The 21,590-nt window shown below is 40.4% G+C and overlaps 1 protein-coding gene across 1 annotated transcript in view; it reads left to right on the forward strand.

The window, feature by feature from the left end:
* The window catches only part of Cstf3 (cleavage stimulation factor subunit 3), an 86,518-nt gene extending 66,125 nt beyond the window's left edge, over positions 1-20,393 (forward strand). Inside the window, exons 13-21 of the mRNA XM_075961593.1 lie at positions 104-178; positions 8,821-8,964; positions 10,096-10,198; positions 14,160-14,229; positions 15,451-15,646; positions 18,335-18,488; positions 19,086-19,180; positions 19,307-19,367; positions 19,703-20,393. Coding sequence (XP_075817708.1) covers positions 104-178; positions 8,821-8,964; positions 10,096-10,198; positions 14,160-14,229; positions 15,451-15,646; positions 18,335-18,488; positions 19,086-19,180; positions 19,307-19,367; positions 19,703-19,905 — 1,101 coding nt within the window. The 3' untranslated portion in view covers positions 19,906-20,393. The remainder of the gene's footprint in view (positions 1-103; positions 179-8,820; positions 8,965-10,095; positions 10,199-14,159; positions 14,230-15,450; positions 15,647-18,334; positions 18,489-19,085; positions 19,181-19,306; positions 19,368-19,702) is intronic.
* Positions 20,394-21,590: the final 1,197 nt, after the last annotated feature.

Below are 21,590 nucleotides of genomic sequence, written 5' to 3' on the forward strand. Positions count from 1 at the left end.
TTGTGTGTGTTATGGGAATAGGAGTATAGTCTTCGGCTCCTAAAGCTCAGATCTGCTCATTAGTGAGTATATGTTTATTATATTTACTTCTCTGCCACCTTAGAGTCGCATGAAGTATGAGAAGGTCCACAGTATATATAACAGACTTCTGGCAATTGAGGATATTGACCCCACCTTGGTGAGTAACCTCTAAGTCTGTTTTCCCCACCATCCCATACTCTGACTTAATTCAACAAAAATTTAATTCATATACAATAAGATTTGTTGGTCTTATATCTTAATAGATCATGGGACCCTCTATACAAAACACTGCTGGGCATCATGGCTCACACACTTGTAATCTCAGTTTTGGGAAGTGGAGACAGAAGGATCAGGAGTTCAGGGTTATCTTTGACTACATAGTGAGTTTAAGGATAGCCTGCATTATATAAGGTTCTGTCTCAAAAACCAAATAAAAAAACAGAGCACTTCCATCACCCCTGAAAAATCCCCTTCTGTGACCCTTTGTAGTCAACCCTTCACTCTTCCCCAGGCCCTAAGAGTTGGTGAGCTCCACTCTGTTGGATTGATTTTGTTTTTACTGCATCAGTGTGAAATAGCTACACAAAAGGTTCTTTTAACAAAATAAGATCATATTTTTAAAATAATCTTAAGATAGGCATACAAAGTAGGGGTTTCTTTTTTTTTTTTGTTTTGTTTGTTTTTGTTTTTTGTTTTTTTTCGAGACAGGGTTTCTCTGTGGCTTTGGAGCCTGTCCTGGAACTAGCTCTGTAGACCAGGCTGGTCTCGAACTCACAGAGATCCGCCTGCCTCTGCCTCCCGAGTGCTGGGATTAAAGGCGTGCGCCACCACCGCCCGGCTTCAAAGTAGGGGTTTCATTACAGTATTTTCATGCATGCTTTGTCTTCCTACTCCCCCATCTCATCTCCTTTTCCCCCTTAGCTGGTGCCTTTCCAATTCCAGAAACCTCCCTTCTGCCTTTATGTCACATATATTCTATGTCTCTTACCTTCTACCCTAACGATCTCTTTTCTCATGGTTGAGTTTATAGTTTCGTTGTCCATCTGTAGGAGTTTGAACAATTGGCTGTAATTATCTCATAGGGCATGGCACTGTTGGGAGGTGTGGCTTTCTTAGAGTAGGTGTGACCTTGTTGGAGAAAACAGGTCTTTGTGGGGGTGAGCTTTGAGGTTTGCTATGCTTGGGATTACCTTCTGGGTTCACTTCCTGTTGCCTGCAAGATGTAGGACTCTCAGCTATCTCTCCCATATCATGTCTCCCTGTACGCTGCCATGCTCCCTACCATGGTGATAATGGACTGAATTTCTGTAAGCAAGCCACTGCAGTTAAATGTTTTGGTTTTGGTTTTTGTTTTTTGTTGTTTTTTTTTTTTTTGTAAGCATTGCCGTGGTCATGGTGTGTCTTCACAGCAATAAAAACCCTAACTAATACACCTTTTCTCTTATATATACATATGTACACATACATAACAATAGAAGTTTAGGGTCTACATATGACAGAAAACATGTAGAATTGTCCTTTAGTCTAGCTTAAGATAATACTTTCCAGTTCCATCTATTTTCTTGAAAATGTCACAATTATATTTTTTATTTATGGCTGAATAAAATTTTGTTATGTGTATATATACCACCATTTTTTTCTTTTTGGCTATGGGGATTGTGGGTATTGTGACAGGATCTAGTGTAGCCTAGGATGTTCCTTTTTTTTTTTTTTCTTTTTTTAGTTTAGTTATGCATACCATGTTCTGCCTGCAGACCAGGTCTCAGTACAGATGGTTGTGAACCACCATGTGGTTGCTGGGAATTGAACTCAGGACCTCTGATGGATCTTAACCTCTGAGCCATCTCTCCAGCCAACTTTTCTAGAAATTTCAACTAAGGTCCTATATTAAGGTGTTACTGCTCTAGCTGGTGGCATGAACCTGGGAGAGTGGAGCCTTAAAAAGAGGCAGACTAAAGTCCCATGAAATAGCCAACTTATTAAGAGCATCAGACAATTTATTGGTATAACCTCAATTCTGAGGGTATTCTGAGGGCTAAGCATGCTCATATAAGCAAAGTTCATACTTGCTTAGGCTATACACTATCATGAGGACAACTCATGCTTGGACGCATCATCTGAATAATAATAGTAGATGATGAGTAAACCCATCCTATCTGCTACACCTGGAGGGACACGAAAGCACATTCCAAGAATATCCCATTATGAACAAATAAGACTCTTGATTTTTTTTTTCTTTCCCCCTTGGAATTTTCTTACAAGCTCTCAGAATTTTCCTCACATAGCTTCCTTCATAAACCATGTCCCAACCTTAAGATACTGGAATTTTTATGGCATTTGTGTTGACTCCGTAGATTGTTTTCAGTAATACCATTATCTTCAGACCATCATTCTGCCTATCCATGAACATACACATTTATCCATCTGTTTGTGTGTCTTCAATGTGTGTCATCAGTTTTTTTCAAAAGTTTTCATAATAGAAGCCTTTCACCTCCTTGGTTAAGTTTCTTCCTAAGTATTTTGTATTGTTTTTTAAAAAGTGGTTGTGAATAGGCTAGTGTTCCTAATCTCTTAGCAAGATTTTGCTAGTGTACAGATTTTTATGTTGGTTTTTATATTCTGATAGTTTGATGAAAATATTTATCAGATCCAATAGTTTTCTGATGGAATATTTAGTCTGTTTGTTTGTTTCTGTTTTGTTTTATTTTGTTTTTTGAGACAGGGTTTCTCTGTGTAGTTTTGGTGCCTGTCCTGGAACTAGCTCTGTAGATCAGGCTGTCCTCGAACTCACAGAGATCCGCCTGCTTCTGCCTCCCGAGTGATGGGATTAAAGGCATGTGTCACCACACCCAGCAAGTAAGGGATAATTTGACTTTTCCTTTTTAAAATCTATTTCTTTTGTTTGTGTTTCTGCTCTAGCTAAGACTTCAGGTACTATATTGACTGATCATTGGAGAAAGTGAGTACTGAATCTTGTTCGCGATTTTAGAGAAACTCCTTCTTTTCCCCCTTTACGATAATGTTGGCTCTAGGTTTCTTGCATATAGCCATTGTGTTGAGATATATGCATTCGACTCCTGCTTTCTTCAGGGTTTTCATGATGACGAGTTTTATACCTTGTCAAAGGCTTTTCTATATCTATTGAGATAATCGTGTCCTTTTTGTCATTAAATGTACTTAGGTGTTGGATTACACTAACTGGTTGACATATGATGAACCAAACTTTCATCTCTAGAATAAAGTCAACTTGATCATTGTGTGTGAACAGACATTTCGTCCTAACCGCCTGGTCCCAAATAACCAACTCAGAGGCTATGAATTATATAAATGCTGGACGGTAGCTCAGACTTGTCACTAGCAAGCTCTTACATTTAAATTAACCCATATTTCTATTTATGATTTGCCACATGGCTCATGGCTTGTTAGCTCATATTTTATACATCCTGCTTGCTTGGCAACTGGCTGGCATCTCTCTTGACTTCATCCTCTTTCTTCCCATCATTCTAAGTTTGGTTTTTCCACCTAACTTCCTGCCCAGATACTAGCCTGTCAGCTTTTTATTAACCAATAAGAGTAATTTATATTCATAGTATAGAAAGGGATTTTATGTGTTTTTGAATTTGACTTGCAAGAATTTTATTAAGAATTTTTGCAGTGTGTTCATCAAGAAATTTGTTCTATATCTGTAGGGTTGGTTTTTGGTTTTGATTTTTTTTCTGTTGTGCCTTATATTTTTGATTTCAGGGTTCTTTCCTCGTTGGCTCTGTGGAATAGGTTGAAGAATCTTGCTTTCAGTTCTTTAAAGGTTTGGGAACATTCAGCAGTAAATCTATCTAAACCTGAACTTTTCTTGGTTAGGAGACTTTATTCTTCCTTCAGCCTCACTGACTATTATGAATCAGTTTATTGTTCATATGTTCTTAATTTTCATAGGTCTTATGTGTCTAGGTTTTTAGTAATTTCTTCTGGAATTTTCTTTCTTTCTTCCTTTCTTTCTTTTTTTCTTTCTTTTGGTTTTTCGAAACAAGGTTTCTCTGTAGTTTTGGAGCCTGTCCTGGAACTGCCTCCCGAGTGCTGGGATTAAAGGCATGCACCACCACTGCCCTGTTCTTTTTTTTTCTTTCTTTTTTTTTTTTTGGTATGTTTTCAAAATATTTCCTAATGATTGTCTATCTTGTATGTAATCTATTCAATAGCATCTCATTTTTCTTATCTAATTTTATTAATTTAGAACTTTTTCATTTTGGGCTAGTTTGGGTAGGGATTTATTAGTTTACTTTTATTTTCAAGAACTAGCTCTTTGTGGCTGCAGACACAGCTCATCAGTTACATGCACTGGCTGCCCTTGTAGAGGACCCAGCTTTGATTTCCAGAACCCACATGGAGGCTCATAATCACCTAGAACTTCAGTTCTAGGGGACCTGATACCCTTTTCTGGCCTCTACAGGCACCAGACATACATGTTGTCCACCTCCATACTTGCAGGCTGAACACCATGCACATAAAATAAAGAAGTGTAAAAGAAAAAAATCTGCTTATTTGATTATATATATTTTTCTTTTAGTTTCTATTTTATTTACTTCTGTCTTGATACTATCCTTCATCCCAGAATTTTTTTCTGCTTTTCTCTCTTTCTCCCTCTCTCTCTTTCTCTCAATTATTTATATATATATAATGTGTGTGTGTTGATTTTATATATATATATATATATATATATATATATATATATATATATATATATATATATATATATTGAGTTAGGGTTTCTCTGTGTAACAGCCCTGGTTGTCCTGGAACCCTGTTTGTAGACCAGGCTGTCAAACTCAGAGATCTGCCTGCCTCTGCCTCCTGAGTGCTGGGATTAGAATGTGGGCCACTACACCCAGCTGCTTTTCTTATCTGTTGATGATATTTTTTGCTTCATTGATTGATTGATTGTTTTAATTTTCAGCTTTTCTGTTTGTTTCTTTTCAGAATCTTAATTTCCTTGCTGAGTTTATCCTCCATGTTTTCAATTCTCTTCCAAATCATTGATATTCTATCCACTTTACTAAGTTTCTTGTCTAGGATCTGAATTGATTCCTTACTTCATTCATCTGCTTACTTCATCACACCTTCTATGTGGGTGTTGATCCTTTTAAAAAGTGGGACTCTGGAATCTTGGCATTTAGCTATCTCATTGATTTTAGTGTGGTGTTGATGAAATGTGAGGTTGTGGATGATCACAGTGACTTGTCTCATTGTGTTTTAAAGATGTAGACTATCTTCTATTCTTTGGCACTCTCATACATGCAATCGATGCATCTTGACCATATGTACCTCGACTCCCCGCTCACTCCCACCAGGCACCCCCAACACAGCTTCTTATTGTCTTTTGTGTCTTCTCCTTTCCTTTTCCTTCCTTCCTGTTCCTCCTTCCCTTCTGTCTGTCTCTCCTCTCTTTCTTTGTTATTGTTGTTGTTTTGGTTTTTTGAGACAGGGTTTCTCTGTAGCTTTGGAGCCTGTCCTAGAACTCACACTGTAGACCAGGTTGGCCTCAAACTCACGGAGATCCACCTGCCTCTGCCTCCCGAGTGCTGGGATTAAAGGTGTGCACCAGCACCTGGCTTCTTTGTTGTTAGTAACATTAATAACCCATTGTGTCCAGTTGGTGCTGCCTGTTGAAATGCTGACTGCTTGTGTTTATTTGATCCTGTACTGGTAATGGTAATTATAGGCAGCATTCCCCCCCTACTTTTTTTTTTTTTTTTTGAGGCAGGGTCTTACTATGTATCCCTGGCTGTCCTGGAACTCAATATGTAGACTAGGTTAATCTTGAACATCTGCCTGCCTCTGCTTCCCAAATGCTGGGATTAAAGGTATGTGCCACTAGCCTGGCTTCTATGTCCCTCAACTTTTATATTCTTTCTGCCCCTCTTCCATAATGTTCTCTGAGTCTTGGGGGATAAGAGTTACTTACTATAGATGTCTCATTTTATATTCAGCACTTTGGTTTTGTATTTTTTTTTTATGTGTTTTGCTCATTGGTTGGTGGATATATCTCCCCTCCCCCAGAGATAATATCTTACTGTGAATGCTTTGTTGACCTGAATGTGCTATGTAACCCAGGCTGCCCACAAATTCCAGAGATCTGCTTGCCTTTGACTCTGGGGGGTTAAGCTTAAAAGTATATGTCACTATGCCCTACCCGTGTCCTCTAATTATTATTATTATTATTATTATTGGGTTTTTTTGAGACAGTGTTTTATTATGTAGCTCTGGCTGTCCTGGAACTTGCTCTGTAGACCAGGCTGGCTTCACAGAGATCCACCTGCCTCTGCCTCCCGAGGGCTGAGATTAAAAACATGTGCCATCACCACACAATTGTGTCCTCCAATTTTTATTCCTTATTTTTCCCCCTTTTTGTTTAATTTTACTCAGGTCCACTGCAGTTTATGCCCTAGCTTTAGTAACAGGTTAAGAGTCCTGGTATGAACCAGCATTAGAAAGACGGTCTGTTCCCTGTTAGGACAGAGTGGTCCTGGGGAACTGATTGAGGAGATGTAGTTTATAGTGTTCTAGAGGTAAAAGTGTCAATATTTATATGGTGACTGAGGAAGCAAAGTGAGAGTAAAGTACAAATTAGAAGAAAAATGCGTGGATAAGAGCAGGCGAGATCAGGGTCAGCCAGTGAGGTGGTGGCTCAGAGAGTGCAGACACTTGTCACCAAGCCATACAGCTTGTGACCCCTGGCCCTGCAGTGTCAGGAGAGAGTCGGCTCCCACAGTTGTTCTCTGACCTCCACACATGCATGTGTCTGCATATGCAGACTAATAAATAAGTACTTCCTTAAAAAGGAAGCAAAGCAAGTGTCCTTTATTGTAAAAGTCCTAAGAAACTGGGAATTTAAGAAACATTTTTGCTTAGATATTTTAAATATTTGTGTAAACACACACACACACACACACACACACACACACGAGTGTAGGTACCTGGGAGGCAAGAAGAGGGCACTGGATCCCTTTGAGTTGAAGTTAAAGTGATTGTGAGATACCCAGTGTGGTGTTGAGACCCATACTCAGGTCCTGAAAGAGAGGCAGACACCTTAACCACTGAGCCATCTTTGCAACCCCAGAAACATGTTAATGTAGCAAACATATATATGACAAACATCATAATAGATAGGGAAGTACTTAAAGCATTTCCACTACAGTCACAGAACAGACAAGAGTATCTACTTTTTCCACTTTTATTCAATATAGTGTTTGATGCCTTAGCTAGAGCAACAAAACAAAAGAAGCAAATAAAAGGTTGAGACTAACAAAGGAAGAAGTTAAAGTGTCCTTACCTGCAGAATCTTATGTATGATTCTATACATAAGAGACCTAGAGACTCCAGAAACACTTAGAACTGATACACTTTTAACAAAGTGGAAGGGGGCTGGAGAGATGGCTCAGAGGTTAAGAGCATTGCCTGCTCTTCCAAAGGTCCTGAGTTCAATTCCCAGCAACCACATGGTGGCTCACAGCCATCTGTAACGGGGTCTGGTGCCCTCTCTGGCCTGCAGGTATACACAGACAGAATATTGTATGTACAATAAATAAATATTTTTAAAAAAACAAAGTGGAAGGATACAAAATTAACATACAAAAATAATAGCCTTCCTATATACCAGTAACAGATATGCTGAGGAAGAAATCTGGGAAATATGGACACTCACAGGTGCCTCAATTAAAAAAAAAAATACCTGGGACTATACCTAACCAAGGGATCTCTACTATGAAATTGGGGCAGGGTGGGGGCTATGTGGTATATGTGTATATTCGTGTGAGTGGAGGCCAGAAGCTGGCATCAGGTATGTTCCTCCTTAGACTTCCACCTCATCCTTATGAGACAGTCAGTGAACCTGAAACCCCCCTTTTGAGTCAGGCTGGCTGACTAGCCAGCAAGCTCCTGGGTTCATCTGTTCCTTCCCTCAACACTGGGTTACAGGCATGTATAGCAATTCCTAGGTTTTATGTGAGTTCTGGGGATTCTAACTCAGGTCCTCATCTTTGTCCAGCAAGTACACTTACCACTGAGTCATTTTCCCAGATCCCAAATTTTATTTTTTTTTCTTTTTGTGGTGCTAGTGGTCAAACCTAGGCAACCCCTTTACCACTGAGCCATACCCTCAGCCCTTGTTTGATTGTTTACTTGTTTTGTTATTGATAGGGGTTGAATTCCCCTTTAATTCATATAGTCTAGAATTAGTAGTATTATTGTATGACCATCTGATGATATAAGAAAAAACAAGCTGGGCAGTGGTGGCACACACTTTTAATCCCAGCACGCGGGAGGCAAAAACGGGAGGATCTCTGAATTTGAGGCCAGTGTGATCTACAGATCGAGTTCCAGAACAGCCAGGGATATACATAGAAACCCTGTCTTGAAAAAAAACAAAAAAAACAAAACAGATACCATGCCAGGTGGTGGTGGCACACACCTTTCATCCCAGTGCTCAGGAGGCAGAAGCAGGCAGATCTGTGAGTTATAGGCCAGCCTGGTCTATAGAACTAGTTCTAGGACAGCCAGGACTATACAGAGAAGCCCTGTCTTGAAAAACAAATTTAAAAAAAATAGAATAATTTTGTTTCATGTAGATTATGTCTCAATAAAAATTAGCATGTATCCCCAATGCCTGTGGAAAAGTAACTTACAATTCTACCCTGTAGTTTCTTATATACTAGAAACAGCATAGAACTCAGTTCTCTGGTACTAGATGCTATGAGGGCCATATTCTGCCTAATGTGTAGAATACAAATAATTTTTTTCTCATAGGTATATATCCAATATATGAAATTTGCGAGGAGAGCAGAAGGTATCAAATCTGGAAGAATGATATTTAAAAAAGCAAGAGAGGATGCCAGAACTCGCCATCATGTCTACGTTACTGCGGCACTCATGGAGTATTACTGTAGTAAGGTGAATGTGCTAGACCTTCTGTACACATTCATGAAAGAAAAGTCCTGATGGGCACCTTTCTTTAATCCCAGCACTGTAGTGGAGGCAGGCCAGTCTTAATGAGTTCCAGGCCTGCCACATTTACATAGCAAAGACCCCACCTCTAAAAGTCCCACTTTAAGTAATTAAGCTTAATTGCTTTGTTTTTTAAAGGAGGTCTTAAGTTTATCTGTGTTAAATTATGCGGGATATTATCCAGCTCAATTGCTTGCTAATTTGGGCCTTATTAAACTCCACATTTTTAATTTCTTTGTTTCTTTATTGATTGTTTATATTCTAGAAGGCCTCATGCATCCTAGATAAGTTCTATACCTAGAATTGGAGGGTGGAGGGTGGGGAGGGGGCAACTGGGGGTCCCTGCTGGAGAATGAACTCAAGAATTGATACATGACAAGCAAGTATTCTACCACTGATCCCCTCCCAGCTCACCCTTGGTTGTTTCGGTTTATTTATTGGATTTTGTTTTCTTTTGAGGCACATATCACTAAGTATCTTAAGCTGGTCTCAAACTCTTGATCCTCCAGCTTCCAATTCCACAGTGCTGGGATTACACGCAATGCAACCTGGCAGCTAGCCTTGGAATATGTCTTACACAATATGCCGACATTGGCTACTTAGCTGTTTTATTTTGTTTATAGTGGTGCTGAGGGCTGAATTCAGGCCTCTGCGCATTCTAGACAAATGCTCTACCACCCAGCTCTCTTTCTTTTCTCATTTCTCTCTCTCTCTTTTCTCCTTTTAAAGGGACAGATTCTTGCTTTATTCCCTAGACTGACCTTGAACTTAACCGCTTATTTGGTTTTTATTTAGCTCAGGAATTTTTATATAGCATGAGTTTAATTTCCATCTTAGCTCTTCTGTATCTTGTCGTATTTAAATATTGTGAGAGGTTTTTTGTTTTGTTTTTTATTTTGAGAAAATGTCTTGCTATGTAAACTACACTGACTTTGAACGTGTGGTAATTCTCCTGCCTCTTAGTCTTTCCTGCTGGGATTATAGGTGTGCACTACTATAACTATTAGATTCTGTAGCCTTAATATTCTTTTTAATACATTGTCATTTCATGGAAACCAGTATTGTTTTTACTTCTAGGACAAATCTGTTGCCTTTAAGATTTTTGAATTGGGACTGAAGAAATATGGAGACATTCCAGAATATGTCTTGGCTTATATTGACTATCTTTCTCACCTCAATGGTAAGTTGATTCTAGAATCTTTTCAAGATTCACTTATGGCTGGGCGATGGTGGCGCACGCCTTTAATCCCAGCATTCAGGAGGCAGAGACAGGCGGATCTCTGTGAGTTCGAGACCAGCCTGGTCTACAGAGCTAGTTCCAGGACAGGCTCCAAAGCCACAGAGAAACCCTGTCTCGAAAAACCAAAAAAAAAAAAAAAAAAAAAAAAAAAAAGATTCACTTATGTTATTTTGTGTTTTGCCTGCATGTTATGTCTGAGCTAATGTGGGATTTCTTTTAAGCGTCTTTCTTCATCATTATGTCTGTGTACCCAGGTCTCTATTGCCCTCAGAGGTCAGAAGAGGGCATTGGATTCTCTAAAACTGAAGTTACAGACTGATGTCAGCTGCCATGTAGGTGCTGGGAACCAAACCCAGGTCCTTTGAAAGAGCAGCCAGTTTTCTTTGCCCCTGAGCTATCTCTCTAGTCCCTACCATGGTTTTTTAATATTAAACAATCTGAAATTATGTACCTTGGGTTTGGGTTGGTTTATTTTCTTCTTAAAGTGTTATAATTCCAACATTACACCAGAAACAGCTACTTGGTAGACATCTAGGAAATATTCATGAATTCAATAGTTTAGTTTTTAGACAGGGTCTTACTATATAACACTGGTTGGCCTTAAACTTGATATGTAGACCAGTTTAGCTTTGAGCTAACAGAAATCCAACGTGCCTACATGTTTGTTACCATACCTAATTTATGGTACTGGCATTGAGCCCAGTGTCTTCGGCATGATAGGCAAATGTATATATATATTAGTCAGGGTTCTCTAGAGGAACAGAACTACTATAGAAGGAGCATGTACATGTGTGTGTGTGTGAGAGAGAGAGAGAGAGAGAGAGAGAGAGAGAGAGAGAGAGAGAGAGAGAGAGGAGAGAGAGAGAGAGATTAGAATGATTTATAGACTGTGATCCTGTCTACCAAGGGAAGGTCCAATAATCCAGTAATTGTTAAATTCATGTGACTGGATGTCTAAGCTAGTCTACTGTATATGCCAGAATCCTGAAGAAGTAGGCTCTGATGTCAGCAAAGGAATGGACTATCCAACAACAGCAAGAACAAGCAGGCAAGGAGTGAAAGCTTCCTTCTTCCATGCCCTTAATATAGTCTGCCACCATAAAATGTGGCCCAGATTAAAGATGGATCTTCCTCAAAGATCTGAATTAAAAGTAGGTCTTCCCACTTAAAGAAAGTATTTCTAGGTGGCGCATTCTGGAGCAGAGGCAGGTGGATCTCTGTGAGTTCAAGGCCAGCCTAGTCTACAAGAGCTAGTTCCAGGACAGGCTCCAAAGCTACAGAGAAACTCTGTCTTGAAATATCTAAAAAAAAAGGAGAGAGAGAGAGAAGAAGAACAAGAACAAGAAGAAAAGAAAGAAAGAAAGAAGGAAGGAAGGAAGGAAGGAAGGAAGGAAGGAAAGAAAGAAAGAAAGAAAGAAAGAAAGAAAGAAAGAAAGAATTTCTAATGGGTACACCCAGCCACTTGGGTTTGTAATCAAGTTGACAACCAAGAATAGCCATCACATCAAGCATTCTACCAACTGAGCTCTCTCATGTGTGTCTCTATAAAAATTATTGACAATTCAGGACATATAACTTCTTGAAAAAGAAAAACAACAACTAGGCCAGCTGGAGAAATGGCTTGGCAGTTAAGAGTATTTGTTATTCTTGAGAAGGACCTGGGTTTGATTCCTAGCAACCACATGGTGGCTTGTAGCTGTCTGTAACTCTAGCACTAGGGGATCTAAAAGGCATGTACATGGTATATATACATGTTTACAGGCAAAACTGTCATACACACAAAAGAAATCTAAAAAATAAAAATACTGACCTTGTATAAAAGTTGTTTTAAGAAAACTTATATTTACTTGTATATGAGGTTAGGTATGTAAACTTAAAACTAGTTTTTCCATTGACAACGTGGTTATAATAATGAATGCCTTTCATAAAACTGAGAGGATCAAGTAAGTTCTTGCATGTATTTGATTTACATGTGGAATATGGGAAGCAGAGTCTGAATGATGCACTGCGGGGCATGAAGATGACAGTTCCAGCTCTAGAGTTGTTGTGAGTGGTTTGAAGTTACTGAGCAGGTGAAGTGTACCTGAGCCAAGCAGGATATGTGTGCCAGATTCCAAGACTTAATTCAAACAAAAAAATAAAGAAGAAGAATGTAAAATATTGTGATTTTCATATTGTTTACATGTTGAAAAGACTTAAGATAAATCTTACCCTCTTATTCTGGCTAGTATGGCTAGCAGAAGTTTAAATGACATTCCACTGCATTCCACTGTGTGGACAGCGCTATCCCGAGGGTTCACAGGAAGTATGTGAGCTGGGTCTTTTTTTTGTTTTTTTGGGTTTTTTTTGTTTTGTTTTTTTTGGTTTTTTTGAGGCAGGGTTTCTCTGTAGCTTTGGAGCCTGTCCTGGAACTAGCACTTGTAGACCAGGCTGGCCTCAAACTCAGAGATCCACCTGCCTCTGCCTCCATAGAGCTGGGATTAAAAGCGTGCTCCACCACTGCCCGGCCATGTGAGCTGGGTCTTGAAGATGAACAATGGTTAGCCAGATGAAGAGAAGAGAAAGCATCTTTGCAGCCAGACAACACAGCAAGTAGTGAGCAGGGAGGAGGTTGTTGGGGTAGTAAAAGGGTTGTTTGGAACAAAGCTTGGATTAAAACAAGGATAAAATGTAAGATTTAATACGATTTTTAAAGATATGGGGCTGGAAAGATGGCTCAGCAGCTGAGAGCACAGGCTGCTCTCGCAGAGGACCTGCAGTCTCAGCACCCGGTGAGACTCGGCAGTGGAGGCTGACAGCCTCAGTCTTAGGGACCCAACGCTCTTTCCTGGCTTCCAGGGGGATTGAGTGTAGGTGGGGTGCAGACATAAATGCAGGAGAAGTACTCACACATAAAATAAAAATAAAAAAAATTAAAAATACACTATGCTCCTTGAAGTCATGAATATGACCTGATGCCATCTTCTTTGGATGAATATATTTAATCTTTTATGGACTTATCTTTCATATGGACAGATAGTAAATCAAGTGGCTATGCTAAGACATTAACAATTGATCATGCTACTGGATTTAAAAATTATTGAATTATCATTTAGATACAATGAATGTACTCATTTTAAGTGTGCAATTCAGTTGTTAAATTCTGCTAGATTCTTAAATTTTTAAAAAAATAGACCTTGAATTTACAAGAAAAGTCCTGCTTTCAATTTACCAAGGAACTCCTGATACTTACAATTTAATCCGCTTCTAACAACAATTCTTTAATTCATTTACTATTTACATGTTTACCTCCCAACCTAAATATTATTGCCCTACTATGAGGAGATGAAATAACTAATAGGAAACTAAATTGTGTCTAAATTTGCCATCCTTCATACTATCTGTTATGTCAACAGATACGTAATTCTCATTAATTTTGAAAGACAAATGGGACCTCTGGTTCCTACATCACAGTTTGCATTGCACTGTTGTGCAAACCGGGGCTCTGTTTCAGGTGGAAAGATCTTGCTTCTGGTAACAGCCTTGTTACTCCACAACAGTGAGCCGAGTCCAACTCCTTGGGTATAGTTGGTGTTTGTTTGTCTGAGACGGGTCTCAATACATATCTTTGGCTGGCCTGAACTCAGTGTAGACCAGGCTGGCCTAGAACCTACAGAGATCAGTCCACCTCTGCCTCCTGAGTGGTGGAATTAAATAAGGGTTTTCTCTACCAGTCTCTCAAACTCGGTGATTCTGAACCTCCACATTTCCTTTTGTAAGTCAGTTGTCACAAGTTGTTTCTCTGCATGGGATTTTTGTGAGGATTAGCTGAGATAAAGCCTGGCGTTTGTTTTGCTTTTAAAAAATTGTTGAATTGTAAAACTTTCTTTGATTTAACATTAATTTTTTTTAAATATCCTAGAGGACAATAACACCCGAGTTTTGTTTGAACGAGTTTTAACATCTGGAAGTCTCCCTCCTGAGAAGTCTGGGTAAGTCCTGCAAAATGTGTGAGCTTCTGTCTGTGGGACTGTGCGCTTGAGTGTGCATTTCAGGAGAAATTTCTTTTCTGTCTAGTTAATTTATTAAATATTTTACTATATATATCTTTCTGTTTTAGTATTTCTAAAACTTTCTATATTGGCATTCTGGAATGTATCTCCTTAGTGGAAAGCAAAGACTCCTCTGTATTGATGTGTTTATCTAAGTTGTCCTATTACCAATACAAACTCAGATATTGGTATAAATACCTGATTGATCAAGAAAGCAGTGGAGGAATGACTAGCTGACCCTCTCTCCACACTTCCCAGATCAAAAAGACCATGAAAAATCCAAGTCTCCCTTTCTCTTTCCTATGCGTCTCCATCTATATTTTTGGATTCTCTATGGCTAATTCCTGTCTGCTATTGCTGACTCCACCCCCGATTAAGGTTAACTCTAACAGTCTGGGAGTTTAAGTGTGATCAAATATCCTGCAACAGCTAGTTTTCCATGTTCCATCCCTCCTGTGGCTCTGACTGTGGGAAGCAGCATGATCTATTGGCTCAGCCAACACAATAGGATTTGCATCTTGACTCAGCACCGGGACAGGGGAAATTGCACCTTACTAATCCTCATTTTCTTACTGAATCACAAACATGTCTAGCAGTGTGGAAGTTCTGTAGTTCCTCTTACATTATAGGTACCCAGTATCTTACTTTAGGTGCCTGTGGCATTAAAGTAATCTGAGCACATTAAAACAGCAATGTACACAGTTTGTCCTCGGTGAATCGATCATAGACTCATAGTAGATTTTGGAATATATGTTTATTCATACATTAGATGAAGAAAATCTTCTACAACATAATTTATGCCACTAAGTAAAATAATGAAGCCACATTATACAGGAAAAAGTTATCGAACTCTGTCTAGGTTCTTTTTCTACCAACAATTTATCCTCTCTGTAATATCTTTTTTACCTCAATTAAGATTGTGTGTGTGTGTGTGTGTGGGCATGAATGTCCAAATATTTAGTTTAGTAAAGTACTATGTCTATACTTGACTTTCAAATACTCAGGCAAAATTAAAGTTAAAACAAATGGCGTGGGAGTAACAACTATTAAGCGTAATGAAGACAAGTATTCATTGACTTATCCTATTTTTCTATTATTAGGAAATCTTTATTTTAAAACAAACTTTATGACTAAATATTGGTTATATTTACTTTCTTACAGAGAAATCTGGGCTCGATTTCTAGCTTTTGAAAGTAATATTGGTGATTTAGCTAGTATACTCAAAGTGGAAAAGAGACGGTTTACCGCATTCAGAGAAGAGTATGAAGGCAAAGAAACAGCCTTACTCGTAGACAGATACAAGTTCATGGATCTATACCCTTGTTCTGCAAGTGAGCTCAAAGCACTGGGCTATAAGGTATGTACTAAGCTTCAAGATATATTTGATATCTCCACTTGCCTAATGTTTTTTTTAAGAGTTCGTAGATTATTTTCATTCTGGGATCAGTTCTTTACTATGGTACTTAATAAGACAAAAAAACCCAATGATTTTGTTGTTTATGAATATCAAATATAACAAAATTGAAAATTAAATGTTTGAGATAAAAAGAGTAAATGCTCTCATTGTGTGTCTGGAACTGTCCGTGCCTTATGTCTGATGGGTAATGGAGAAAAGTCTTAATGTGACTGTTAGCACTGTCTGTTTTTTGAAGAATTCTTATCACCTGATGAATATTTTTGATGGATCGTCAACTAGATGTATTTGCTGTTGCATATGTTGTCAAGACACCGTGAAGGGACATGGCCAAGCATGGTCATGCACTCATAACCGCAAGCCTAGGAAGGATTTGGGATGGGAAAGTGGAGGGTTATAAATTTGAGGTCAGTCTAGGCCATCCAAACAAAGCAAAACCACAGCTTGCTAAATGTACAACGTTCCTTGAGAGACCTGAGCTTTCTTTCTACAGCAGCCTCTGGGGGAACTGGCTTTTCTAAAAGTGGTCCTCATCTACGTAGATGACTGACCCATAAGAAAACTAATTTAGTCCTGGACCCAAATGTTTTTGAAGCCTCAGAAATAGCCCTTGTACAAAACACCATTGATTCTTCGTTCTTGGTCTTTCTGTGCCCTTGGCATGAACAAAGGTCAAGGAAGGAACTCCCAGGAAAGCTGTCTGTCCGTGAGTCTGAGGCTGGTCCCTTTACATCAGCTAGCAATAGGATGTCCATAGCCATCCTTCTTTTCCTCACCGCCCTTTTGGCCTGAGTCTCACTCTCAGTCTGAACCAGACTAAAAACGTTGAGAAAAATTATACATAATTTAGCTTTAGACCTTTTCTAATAGTCTAAATGAAAGCTCCAGTTCTGCACCAGCCCCATAATTCTATTCTGAATCAAAGGATTTCTAATAACCTGCATTTCACTGTTAAAAAAAGAGAACTCCTACCTTTACTTTACTTTTCAGTGGAAAAAAAAAACATTTTAAAAATTATTAGAAAAGACCAGTTTTTCTCTAGGATAAAAGTGGTTTTCAGTAATTTAATGAAAATAAAGAGACACAGCAAGATGGTGGTCAGTGGGTAATGGAGCCTAGGACCTGAGTTCAATCCCTGGAGCCCAAGTGATGGAAAGAGAACCAACCCCTCCAAGTTAAACTCTGACAAACACATGTACACCTATATGTATGATACACATGCACAAATATAATTTAAAACAATGTTGGGGGCAGACAAATAATTGCCAGGCTTGATGGTGCATAGCTTTATTCCAACATTCCAGAGACATAGGCAGTGTGTCTCTCTCTTATTTCTGTAAATTCAAGGACAGCCTGCCAGAGATACATGAAATCCTGTCCAAAAAAAGAAGAAGAAGAAATTTTCCAACTAGAACTACTTTTTATCATGAACTTTGCAGCCTGTATTTTCATTTCTACGTATATTTGGGAAGAACTAGAGCACTTTGCCATGTAGTATTTGGTACAGTAAGTTGTGAGCAATTTCTCTGTGCCTTCTCATTTAGATTTGCTCACATAAAAGCCACGTCACCAACTGTGTCAGCAGATTTGAAGGACTGAAATTGATAGAACCTGTTAATAGGTGACTGTACGGCTCCTCTAAACTACCTTAGACCTTAGAGAAGGTCCTGCTAATATTGGAACGGTCAGAGGGTGGGCTCCCAGTCCTCTCCCACTGCCTGTTGGCTATGTGATCCCTTCTGAGTTTGAGTCCATGGCATGAGTGTTACCGATGCCCTCAGAGAGTAAATACAGTCTAGTTAATCTGACAAATGGAGCTGCTAGTTACCTTCTTTTCTCCTCTGCTCTTAGAAGAGAGTTCACTGCATTAGCAAAGTGCTACTTGTGGTATAGCTTCAGTGGTCATGCTCAACAGGGCCTGGCTTCTCAGCCCCTGTTAGGTCATGTTGTTGGCCAGTCATAAAAGAGGGGTTACAGCTTCCCTGGCCTGGATGCCCAGGGCGTTACTAGCCAGTATAGGTGCAGATAATCCTTCTCTTGGCTTTCCTGAAGCAAGACTTCACTTAATCCAGGCTTCTTAACTGAAATGTTGATCAATTCCAATAGAAGGGAGGTATCAAAAATCTAAATCTTGTTGGGCAGTGGTGGCGCACACCTTTAATCCCAGCACTTAGGAGGCAAACCAGGTGCATATCTATAAATTTGAGGTCAGCCTGGTCTACAGAGTGAGTTCCAGGACAGCCAGCGCCACATATTGAGACTGTGTCTCAAGTAAATAAATATATATATAAATCTTTTCCTCCAAATTATTCTACCCTCTCCTTGGTGCCCATTCCCACAACTCTTCCCACAAAGGTTTATCTCTATTCTGCGAGGACTTTGCCTGGAGACAGTCCAGTGATTCTTTGCTGGGTTAAAGTTAAACTTTTTAAAGTGCAACCTTCAAAGCCAGTGACTCCCTTGTTGAGTACTGAACAGTCTGTATCATCCTGAGATTTCCTGCTTATCCTTCTCCACACTTCCTGTGTTTAGAGCCTGGGTTTTTTTTTGCTGTAGCCTGAGATGACAGAGTTGCACAATCCTCTGTAAGACCCTTTTCAGGTTCAGGGTTCCTCTGCTCTGCATTTCCAGGACGTCTCCCGTGCTAAGCTAGCAGCTATAATTCCAGACCCAGTTGTAGCTCCTTCTATAGTGCCTGTTCTCAAAGATGAAGTGGACAGAAAACCAGAGTACCCTAAGCCAGACACTCAGCAGATGATCCCGTTTCAGCCACGGCATTTAGCACGTAAGACTCAGTACTGAGACCTCGGTTTGTTTAATTTAAATTGAATGGGGGTGGGGGGGGTGACCTGAACTTTTCCACTGTAGGTTAATTATTAGACCTAGGGTCACAGTGACAAGTGACTTGACAGTAATAGTTGAGCCAGATGAGCTAAGAATTTAAAAACTCACCAAGCTCCGAGTGCTGCGGACTCCAGTAGCCCAGTGCCAGCGCAGCTCTCAGAAACGCTGCAGTGTGCAGATTGCTTGCCGACTGGAAACCCTGCAGCCGTGCTATTCTACCGTAGTTGTAAATGATGGTTAGTGGCCCTCTTTGAACAAGACCCTTTGGATTCGATGTGCTATTGAATAACTGGCCTTAAGCAATGTGTAACTCAAAAATGTCCTTCAGTCCAGCCCTGGCCTGCTTTACCTGAAGCCGCCTGTCTCCCCTGCATTTCCTGGCTGGCCCAGTTCAATTGGTCGTAGGGGAAAGCACCAGAACCCTTTTTAAGTGTTCAGAAGAAAGCAGCGGGGACAAGGGAGGTGTGCAGGTCTCTTGGTTTCAGCTTTCTCCTGCAGAAACTGCAGCCACTTGTTTCATGCCTGCCTTCTCTCTCAGCTCCAGGCTTACACCCGGTCCCCGGTGGAGTGTTCCCAGTGCCTCCGGCAGCTGTTGTTCTAATGAAACTGCTCCCCCCTCCTATCTGCTTCCAGGTTTGTTCACTGTGCACACTGGTTCTGTGGGCCACAGTAATTCTATGCTTTTTCTCTTGTTTAATGGGAGTACAAAATAGTCAATTCATCGGATAACTGAGACTAAATTTCTTCATGTCATAATAGGGTCCTTTTGTACAAGTGGATGAACTGATGGAAATTTTCCGAAGATGCAAGATACCAAACAGTGAGTAATAGGAGCTCCATTTTCAGTATGGGGTTTCCCAAGGAGGAGGGATCGTTCTCTTCTACTGAGGTCTCTAAAGCCAATTATCTAGTCTGCAGAAGTGCGGTGACACCTGAAGTAAACTGAGCCTTCTGTGGTGTGGGCACATTCTGATAGAATGTCACGGAGTCCTAGCTGTGGTGCGCACTGTCTGGTCTGTCTTAGTTTTAACACACCTTGTGTGGTAGCAGTCAAACAGTCGAAGCTTGCTGATAGGCCAGCGAACGAGCAGAGCCCTCTTCTACAGCAGCATCACTGCGAGCACCCAGCCCTGTCCTTTTTGTCCATCCCAATAGCTGTTGAGGAAGCCGTGAGGATCATCACTGGAGGGGCCCCGGAGCTGGCTGTGGAAGGCAACGGCCCAGTGGAAAGCAGCGCTGTGCTCACCAAGGCTGTTAAAAGACCCAATGAGGACTCAGACGAAGACGAAGAAAAGGGGGCTGTAGTTCCCCCTGTTCACGACATTTACAGAGCACGGCAGCAGAAGCGGATACGATGAGACAGTTTCAAAACCTACCTGCCTCTGAGAGAAAAGACTCTTACCCAGGATTCCTTTTTTGCCTCTTAAGTCATGTTTTAAAGAAACAAAGCTTTGTTACAATGTTTTTGGAAACAAAGTTGTATTGTCATTGGTGCCTCTATCATATGGTTCTTGAGAAACAGAAACGAAGCCTGTGTGGATTTTGAATACGGAAAGACCTGTCCTCCAAGAAAGGGCGGGCTTTACCTAATTTACACAACGTGTTCCTCTTCAAGGGTGGCTTGTATGTGCCGCTTAAAATTTGTGAGTTTTCCACAGTTTTATTTTAAAAACTGGATGACTTATGATTGCAGAATATTTTCACATTTTCTGAAAAACAGTTGTTCTCAGTTTGCTTACATAGTCCTGCCTGTTTGTTTTTATTTATGGCAGAATATATGGCATCTGTTTTGTAGTTTGACAATTTTTAAAAAGGTCCCCTGAAAAAATAAAGGACCTCAAAAACATGCCTCCTGTTTCTTTGTGTGTGTGTGTGTGTGTGTGTGTGTGCATTCATTTGAATATGGGGAGAGCCCACATGTGTGTGTGTGTGTGTGTGTGTGTGTGTGTGTGTGTGAGCATTCGTTTGAATATGGGGAGAGCCCACGTGTGTGTGTGTGTGTGTGCATTCCTTTGAATATGGGGAGAGCCCACATGTGTGTGTGTGCATTCATTTGAATATGGGGAGAGCCCGCGTGTGTGTGTGTGTGTGTGTGCATTCATTTGAATATGGGGAGAGCCCACATGTGTGTGTGTGTGTGTGTGTGTGTGTGAGCATTCGTTTGAATATGGGGAGAGCCCGCGTGTGTGTGTGTGTGTGCATTCCTTTGAATATGGGGAGAGCCCACATGAGCACATGCAGAAACCAGTGAAGGACGTCAGCTGTCTTCCCTGAGACAGGTTCTCCCTGAACCTGAAGCATACCTTTTTGTTCCTAGGGTCTGCCAGTGTTGGGGTTACAGGCAAGCAGAGGCATGCCTAGCTTTTTATCTGGGCACTAGGGATCCAAGCTCAGGGCCTCAGGCCACTGGCCATCTCCCCGATATTTCTTCTTCTGATTTTATGATCATAGCTATGGATACTATATTATTCATCTAATGCCATTTGCATTAAATGCTAACAGAACACTGAAAACTCATTTTCTAGCCAGGTGGTGGTGGCGCACGCCTTGGGAGGCAGAGGCCAACCTGGTCTACAGAATTCCAGGACAGGCTCCAAAGCTACAGAGAAACCCTGTCTCGAAACAAACAAAATGAAAGGAAGGAAGAAAGGAAAGGAAGGAAGGAAGGAAGGAAGGGAGAAAAGTCATTTTCTGTGTATTCAGACATATGTACTTTCCTGTTCTGGTTTTTTGATACTTTTTTTAAGACTATTATGCATACAGTGTTCTGCCTGCGCCAGATCTCATTACAGATGGTTGTGAGCCACCATGTGGTTGCTGGGATTAATTAAGGGCTGGGGATGTAGTTCTGGAGTTTGAGTACTTGGCTAACATGTCTGTAATCTAGCATGTGGGAGGTGGAGGTGGGAGGACCAAGAGCTAAAGATCATCCTGTATGAACGACAAAGTTGTCCTGGGCTGATGGGGATTAGGGTGGAGCAAGCATGGGCCTGCAAAGCAGTCTGGGCTACAGAGAGACCCCATCTCAGAGAACAAAACAACA

The sequence above is a fragment of the Microtus pennsylvanicus genome, chromosome 2 (assembly GCF_037038515.1).
Source record: "Microtus pennsylvanicus isolate mMicPen1 chromosome 2, mMicPen1.hap1, whole genome shotgun sequence".
Lineage (NCBI taxonomy): Eukaryota > Metazoa > Chordata > Mammalia > Rodentia > Cricetidae > Microtus > Microtus pennsylvanicus.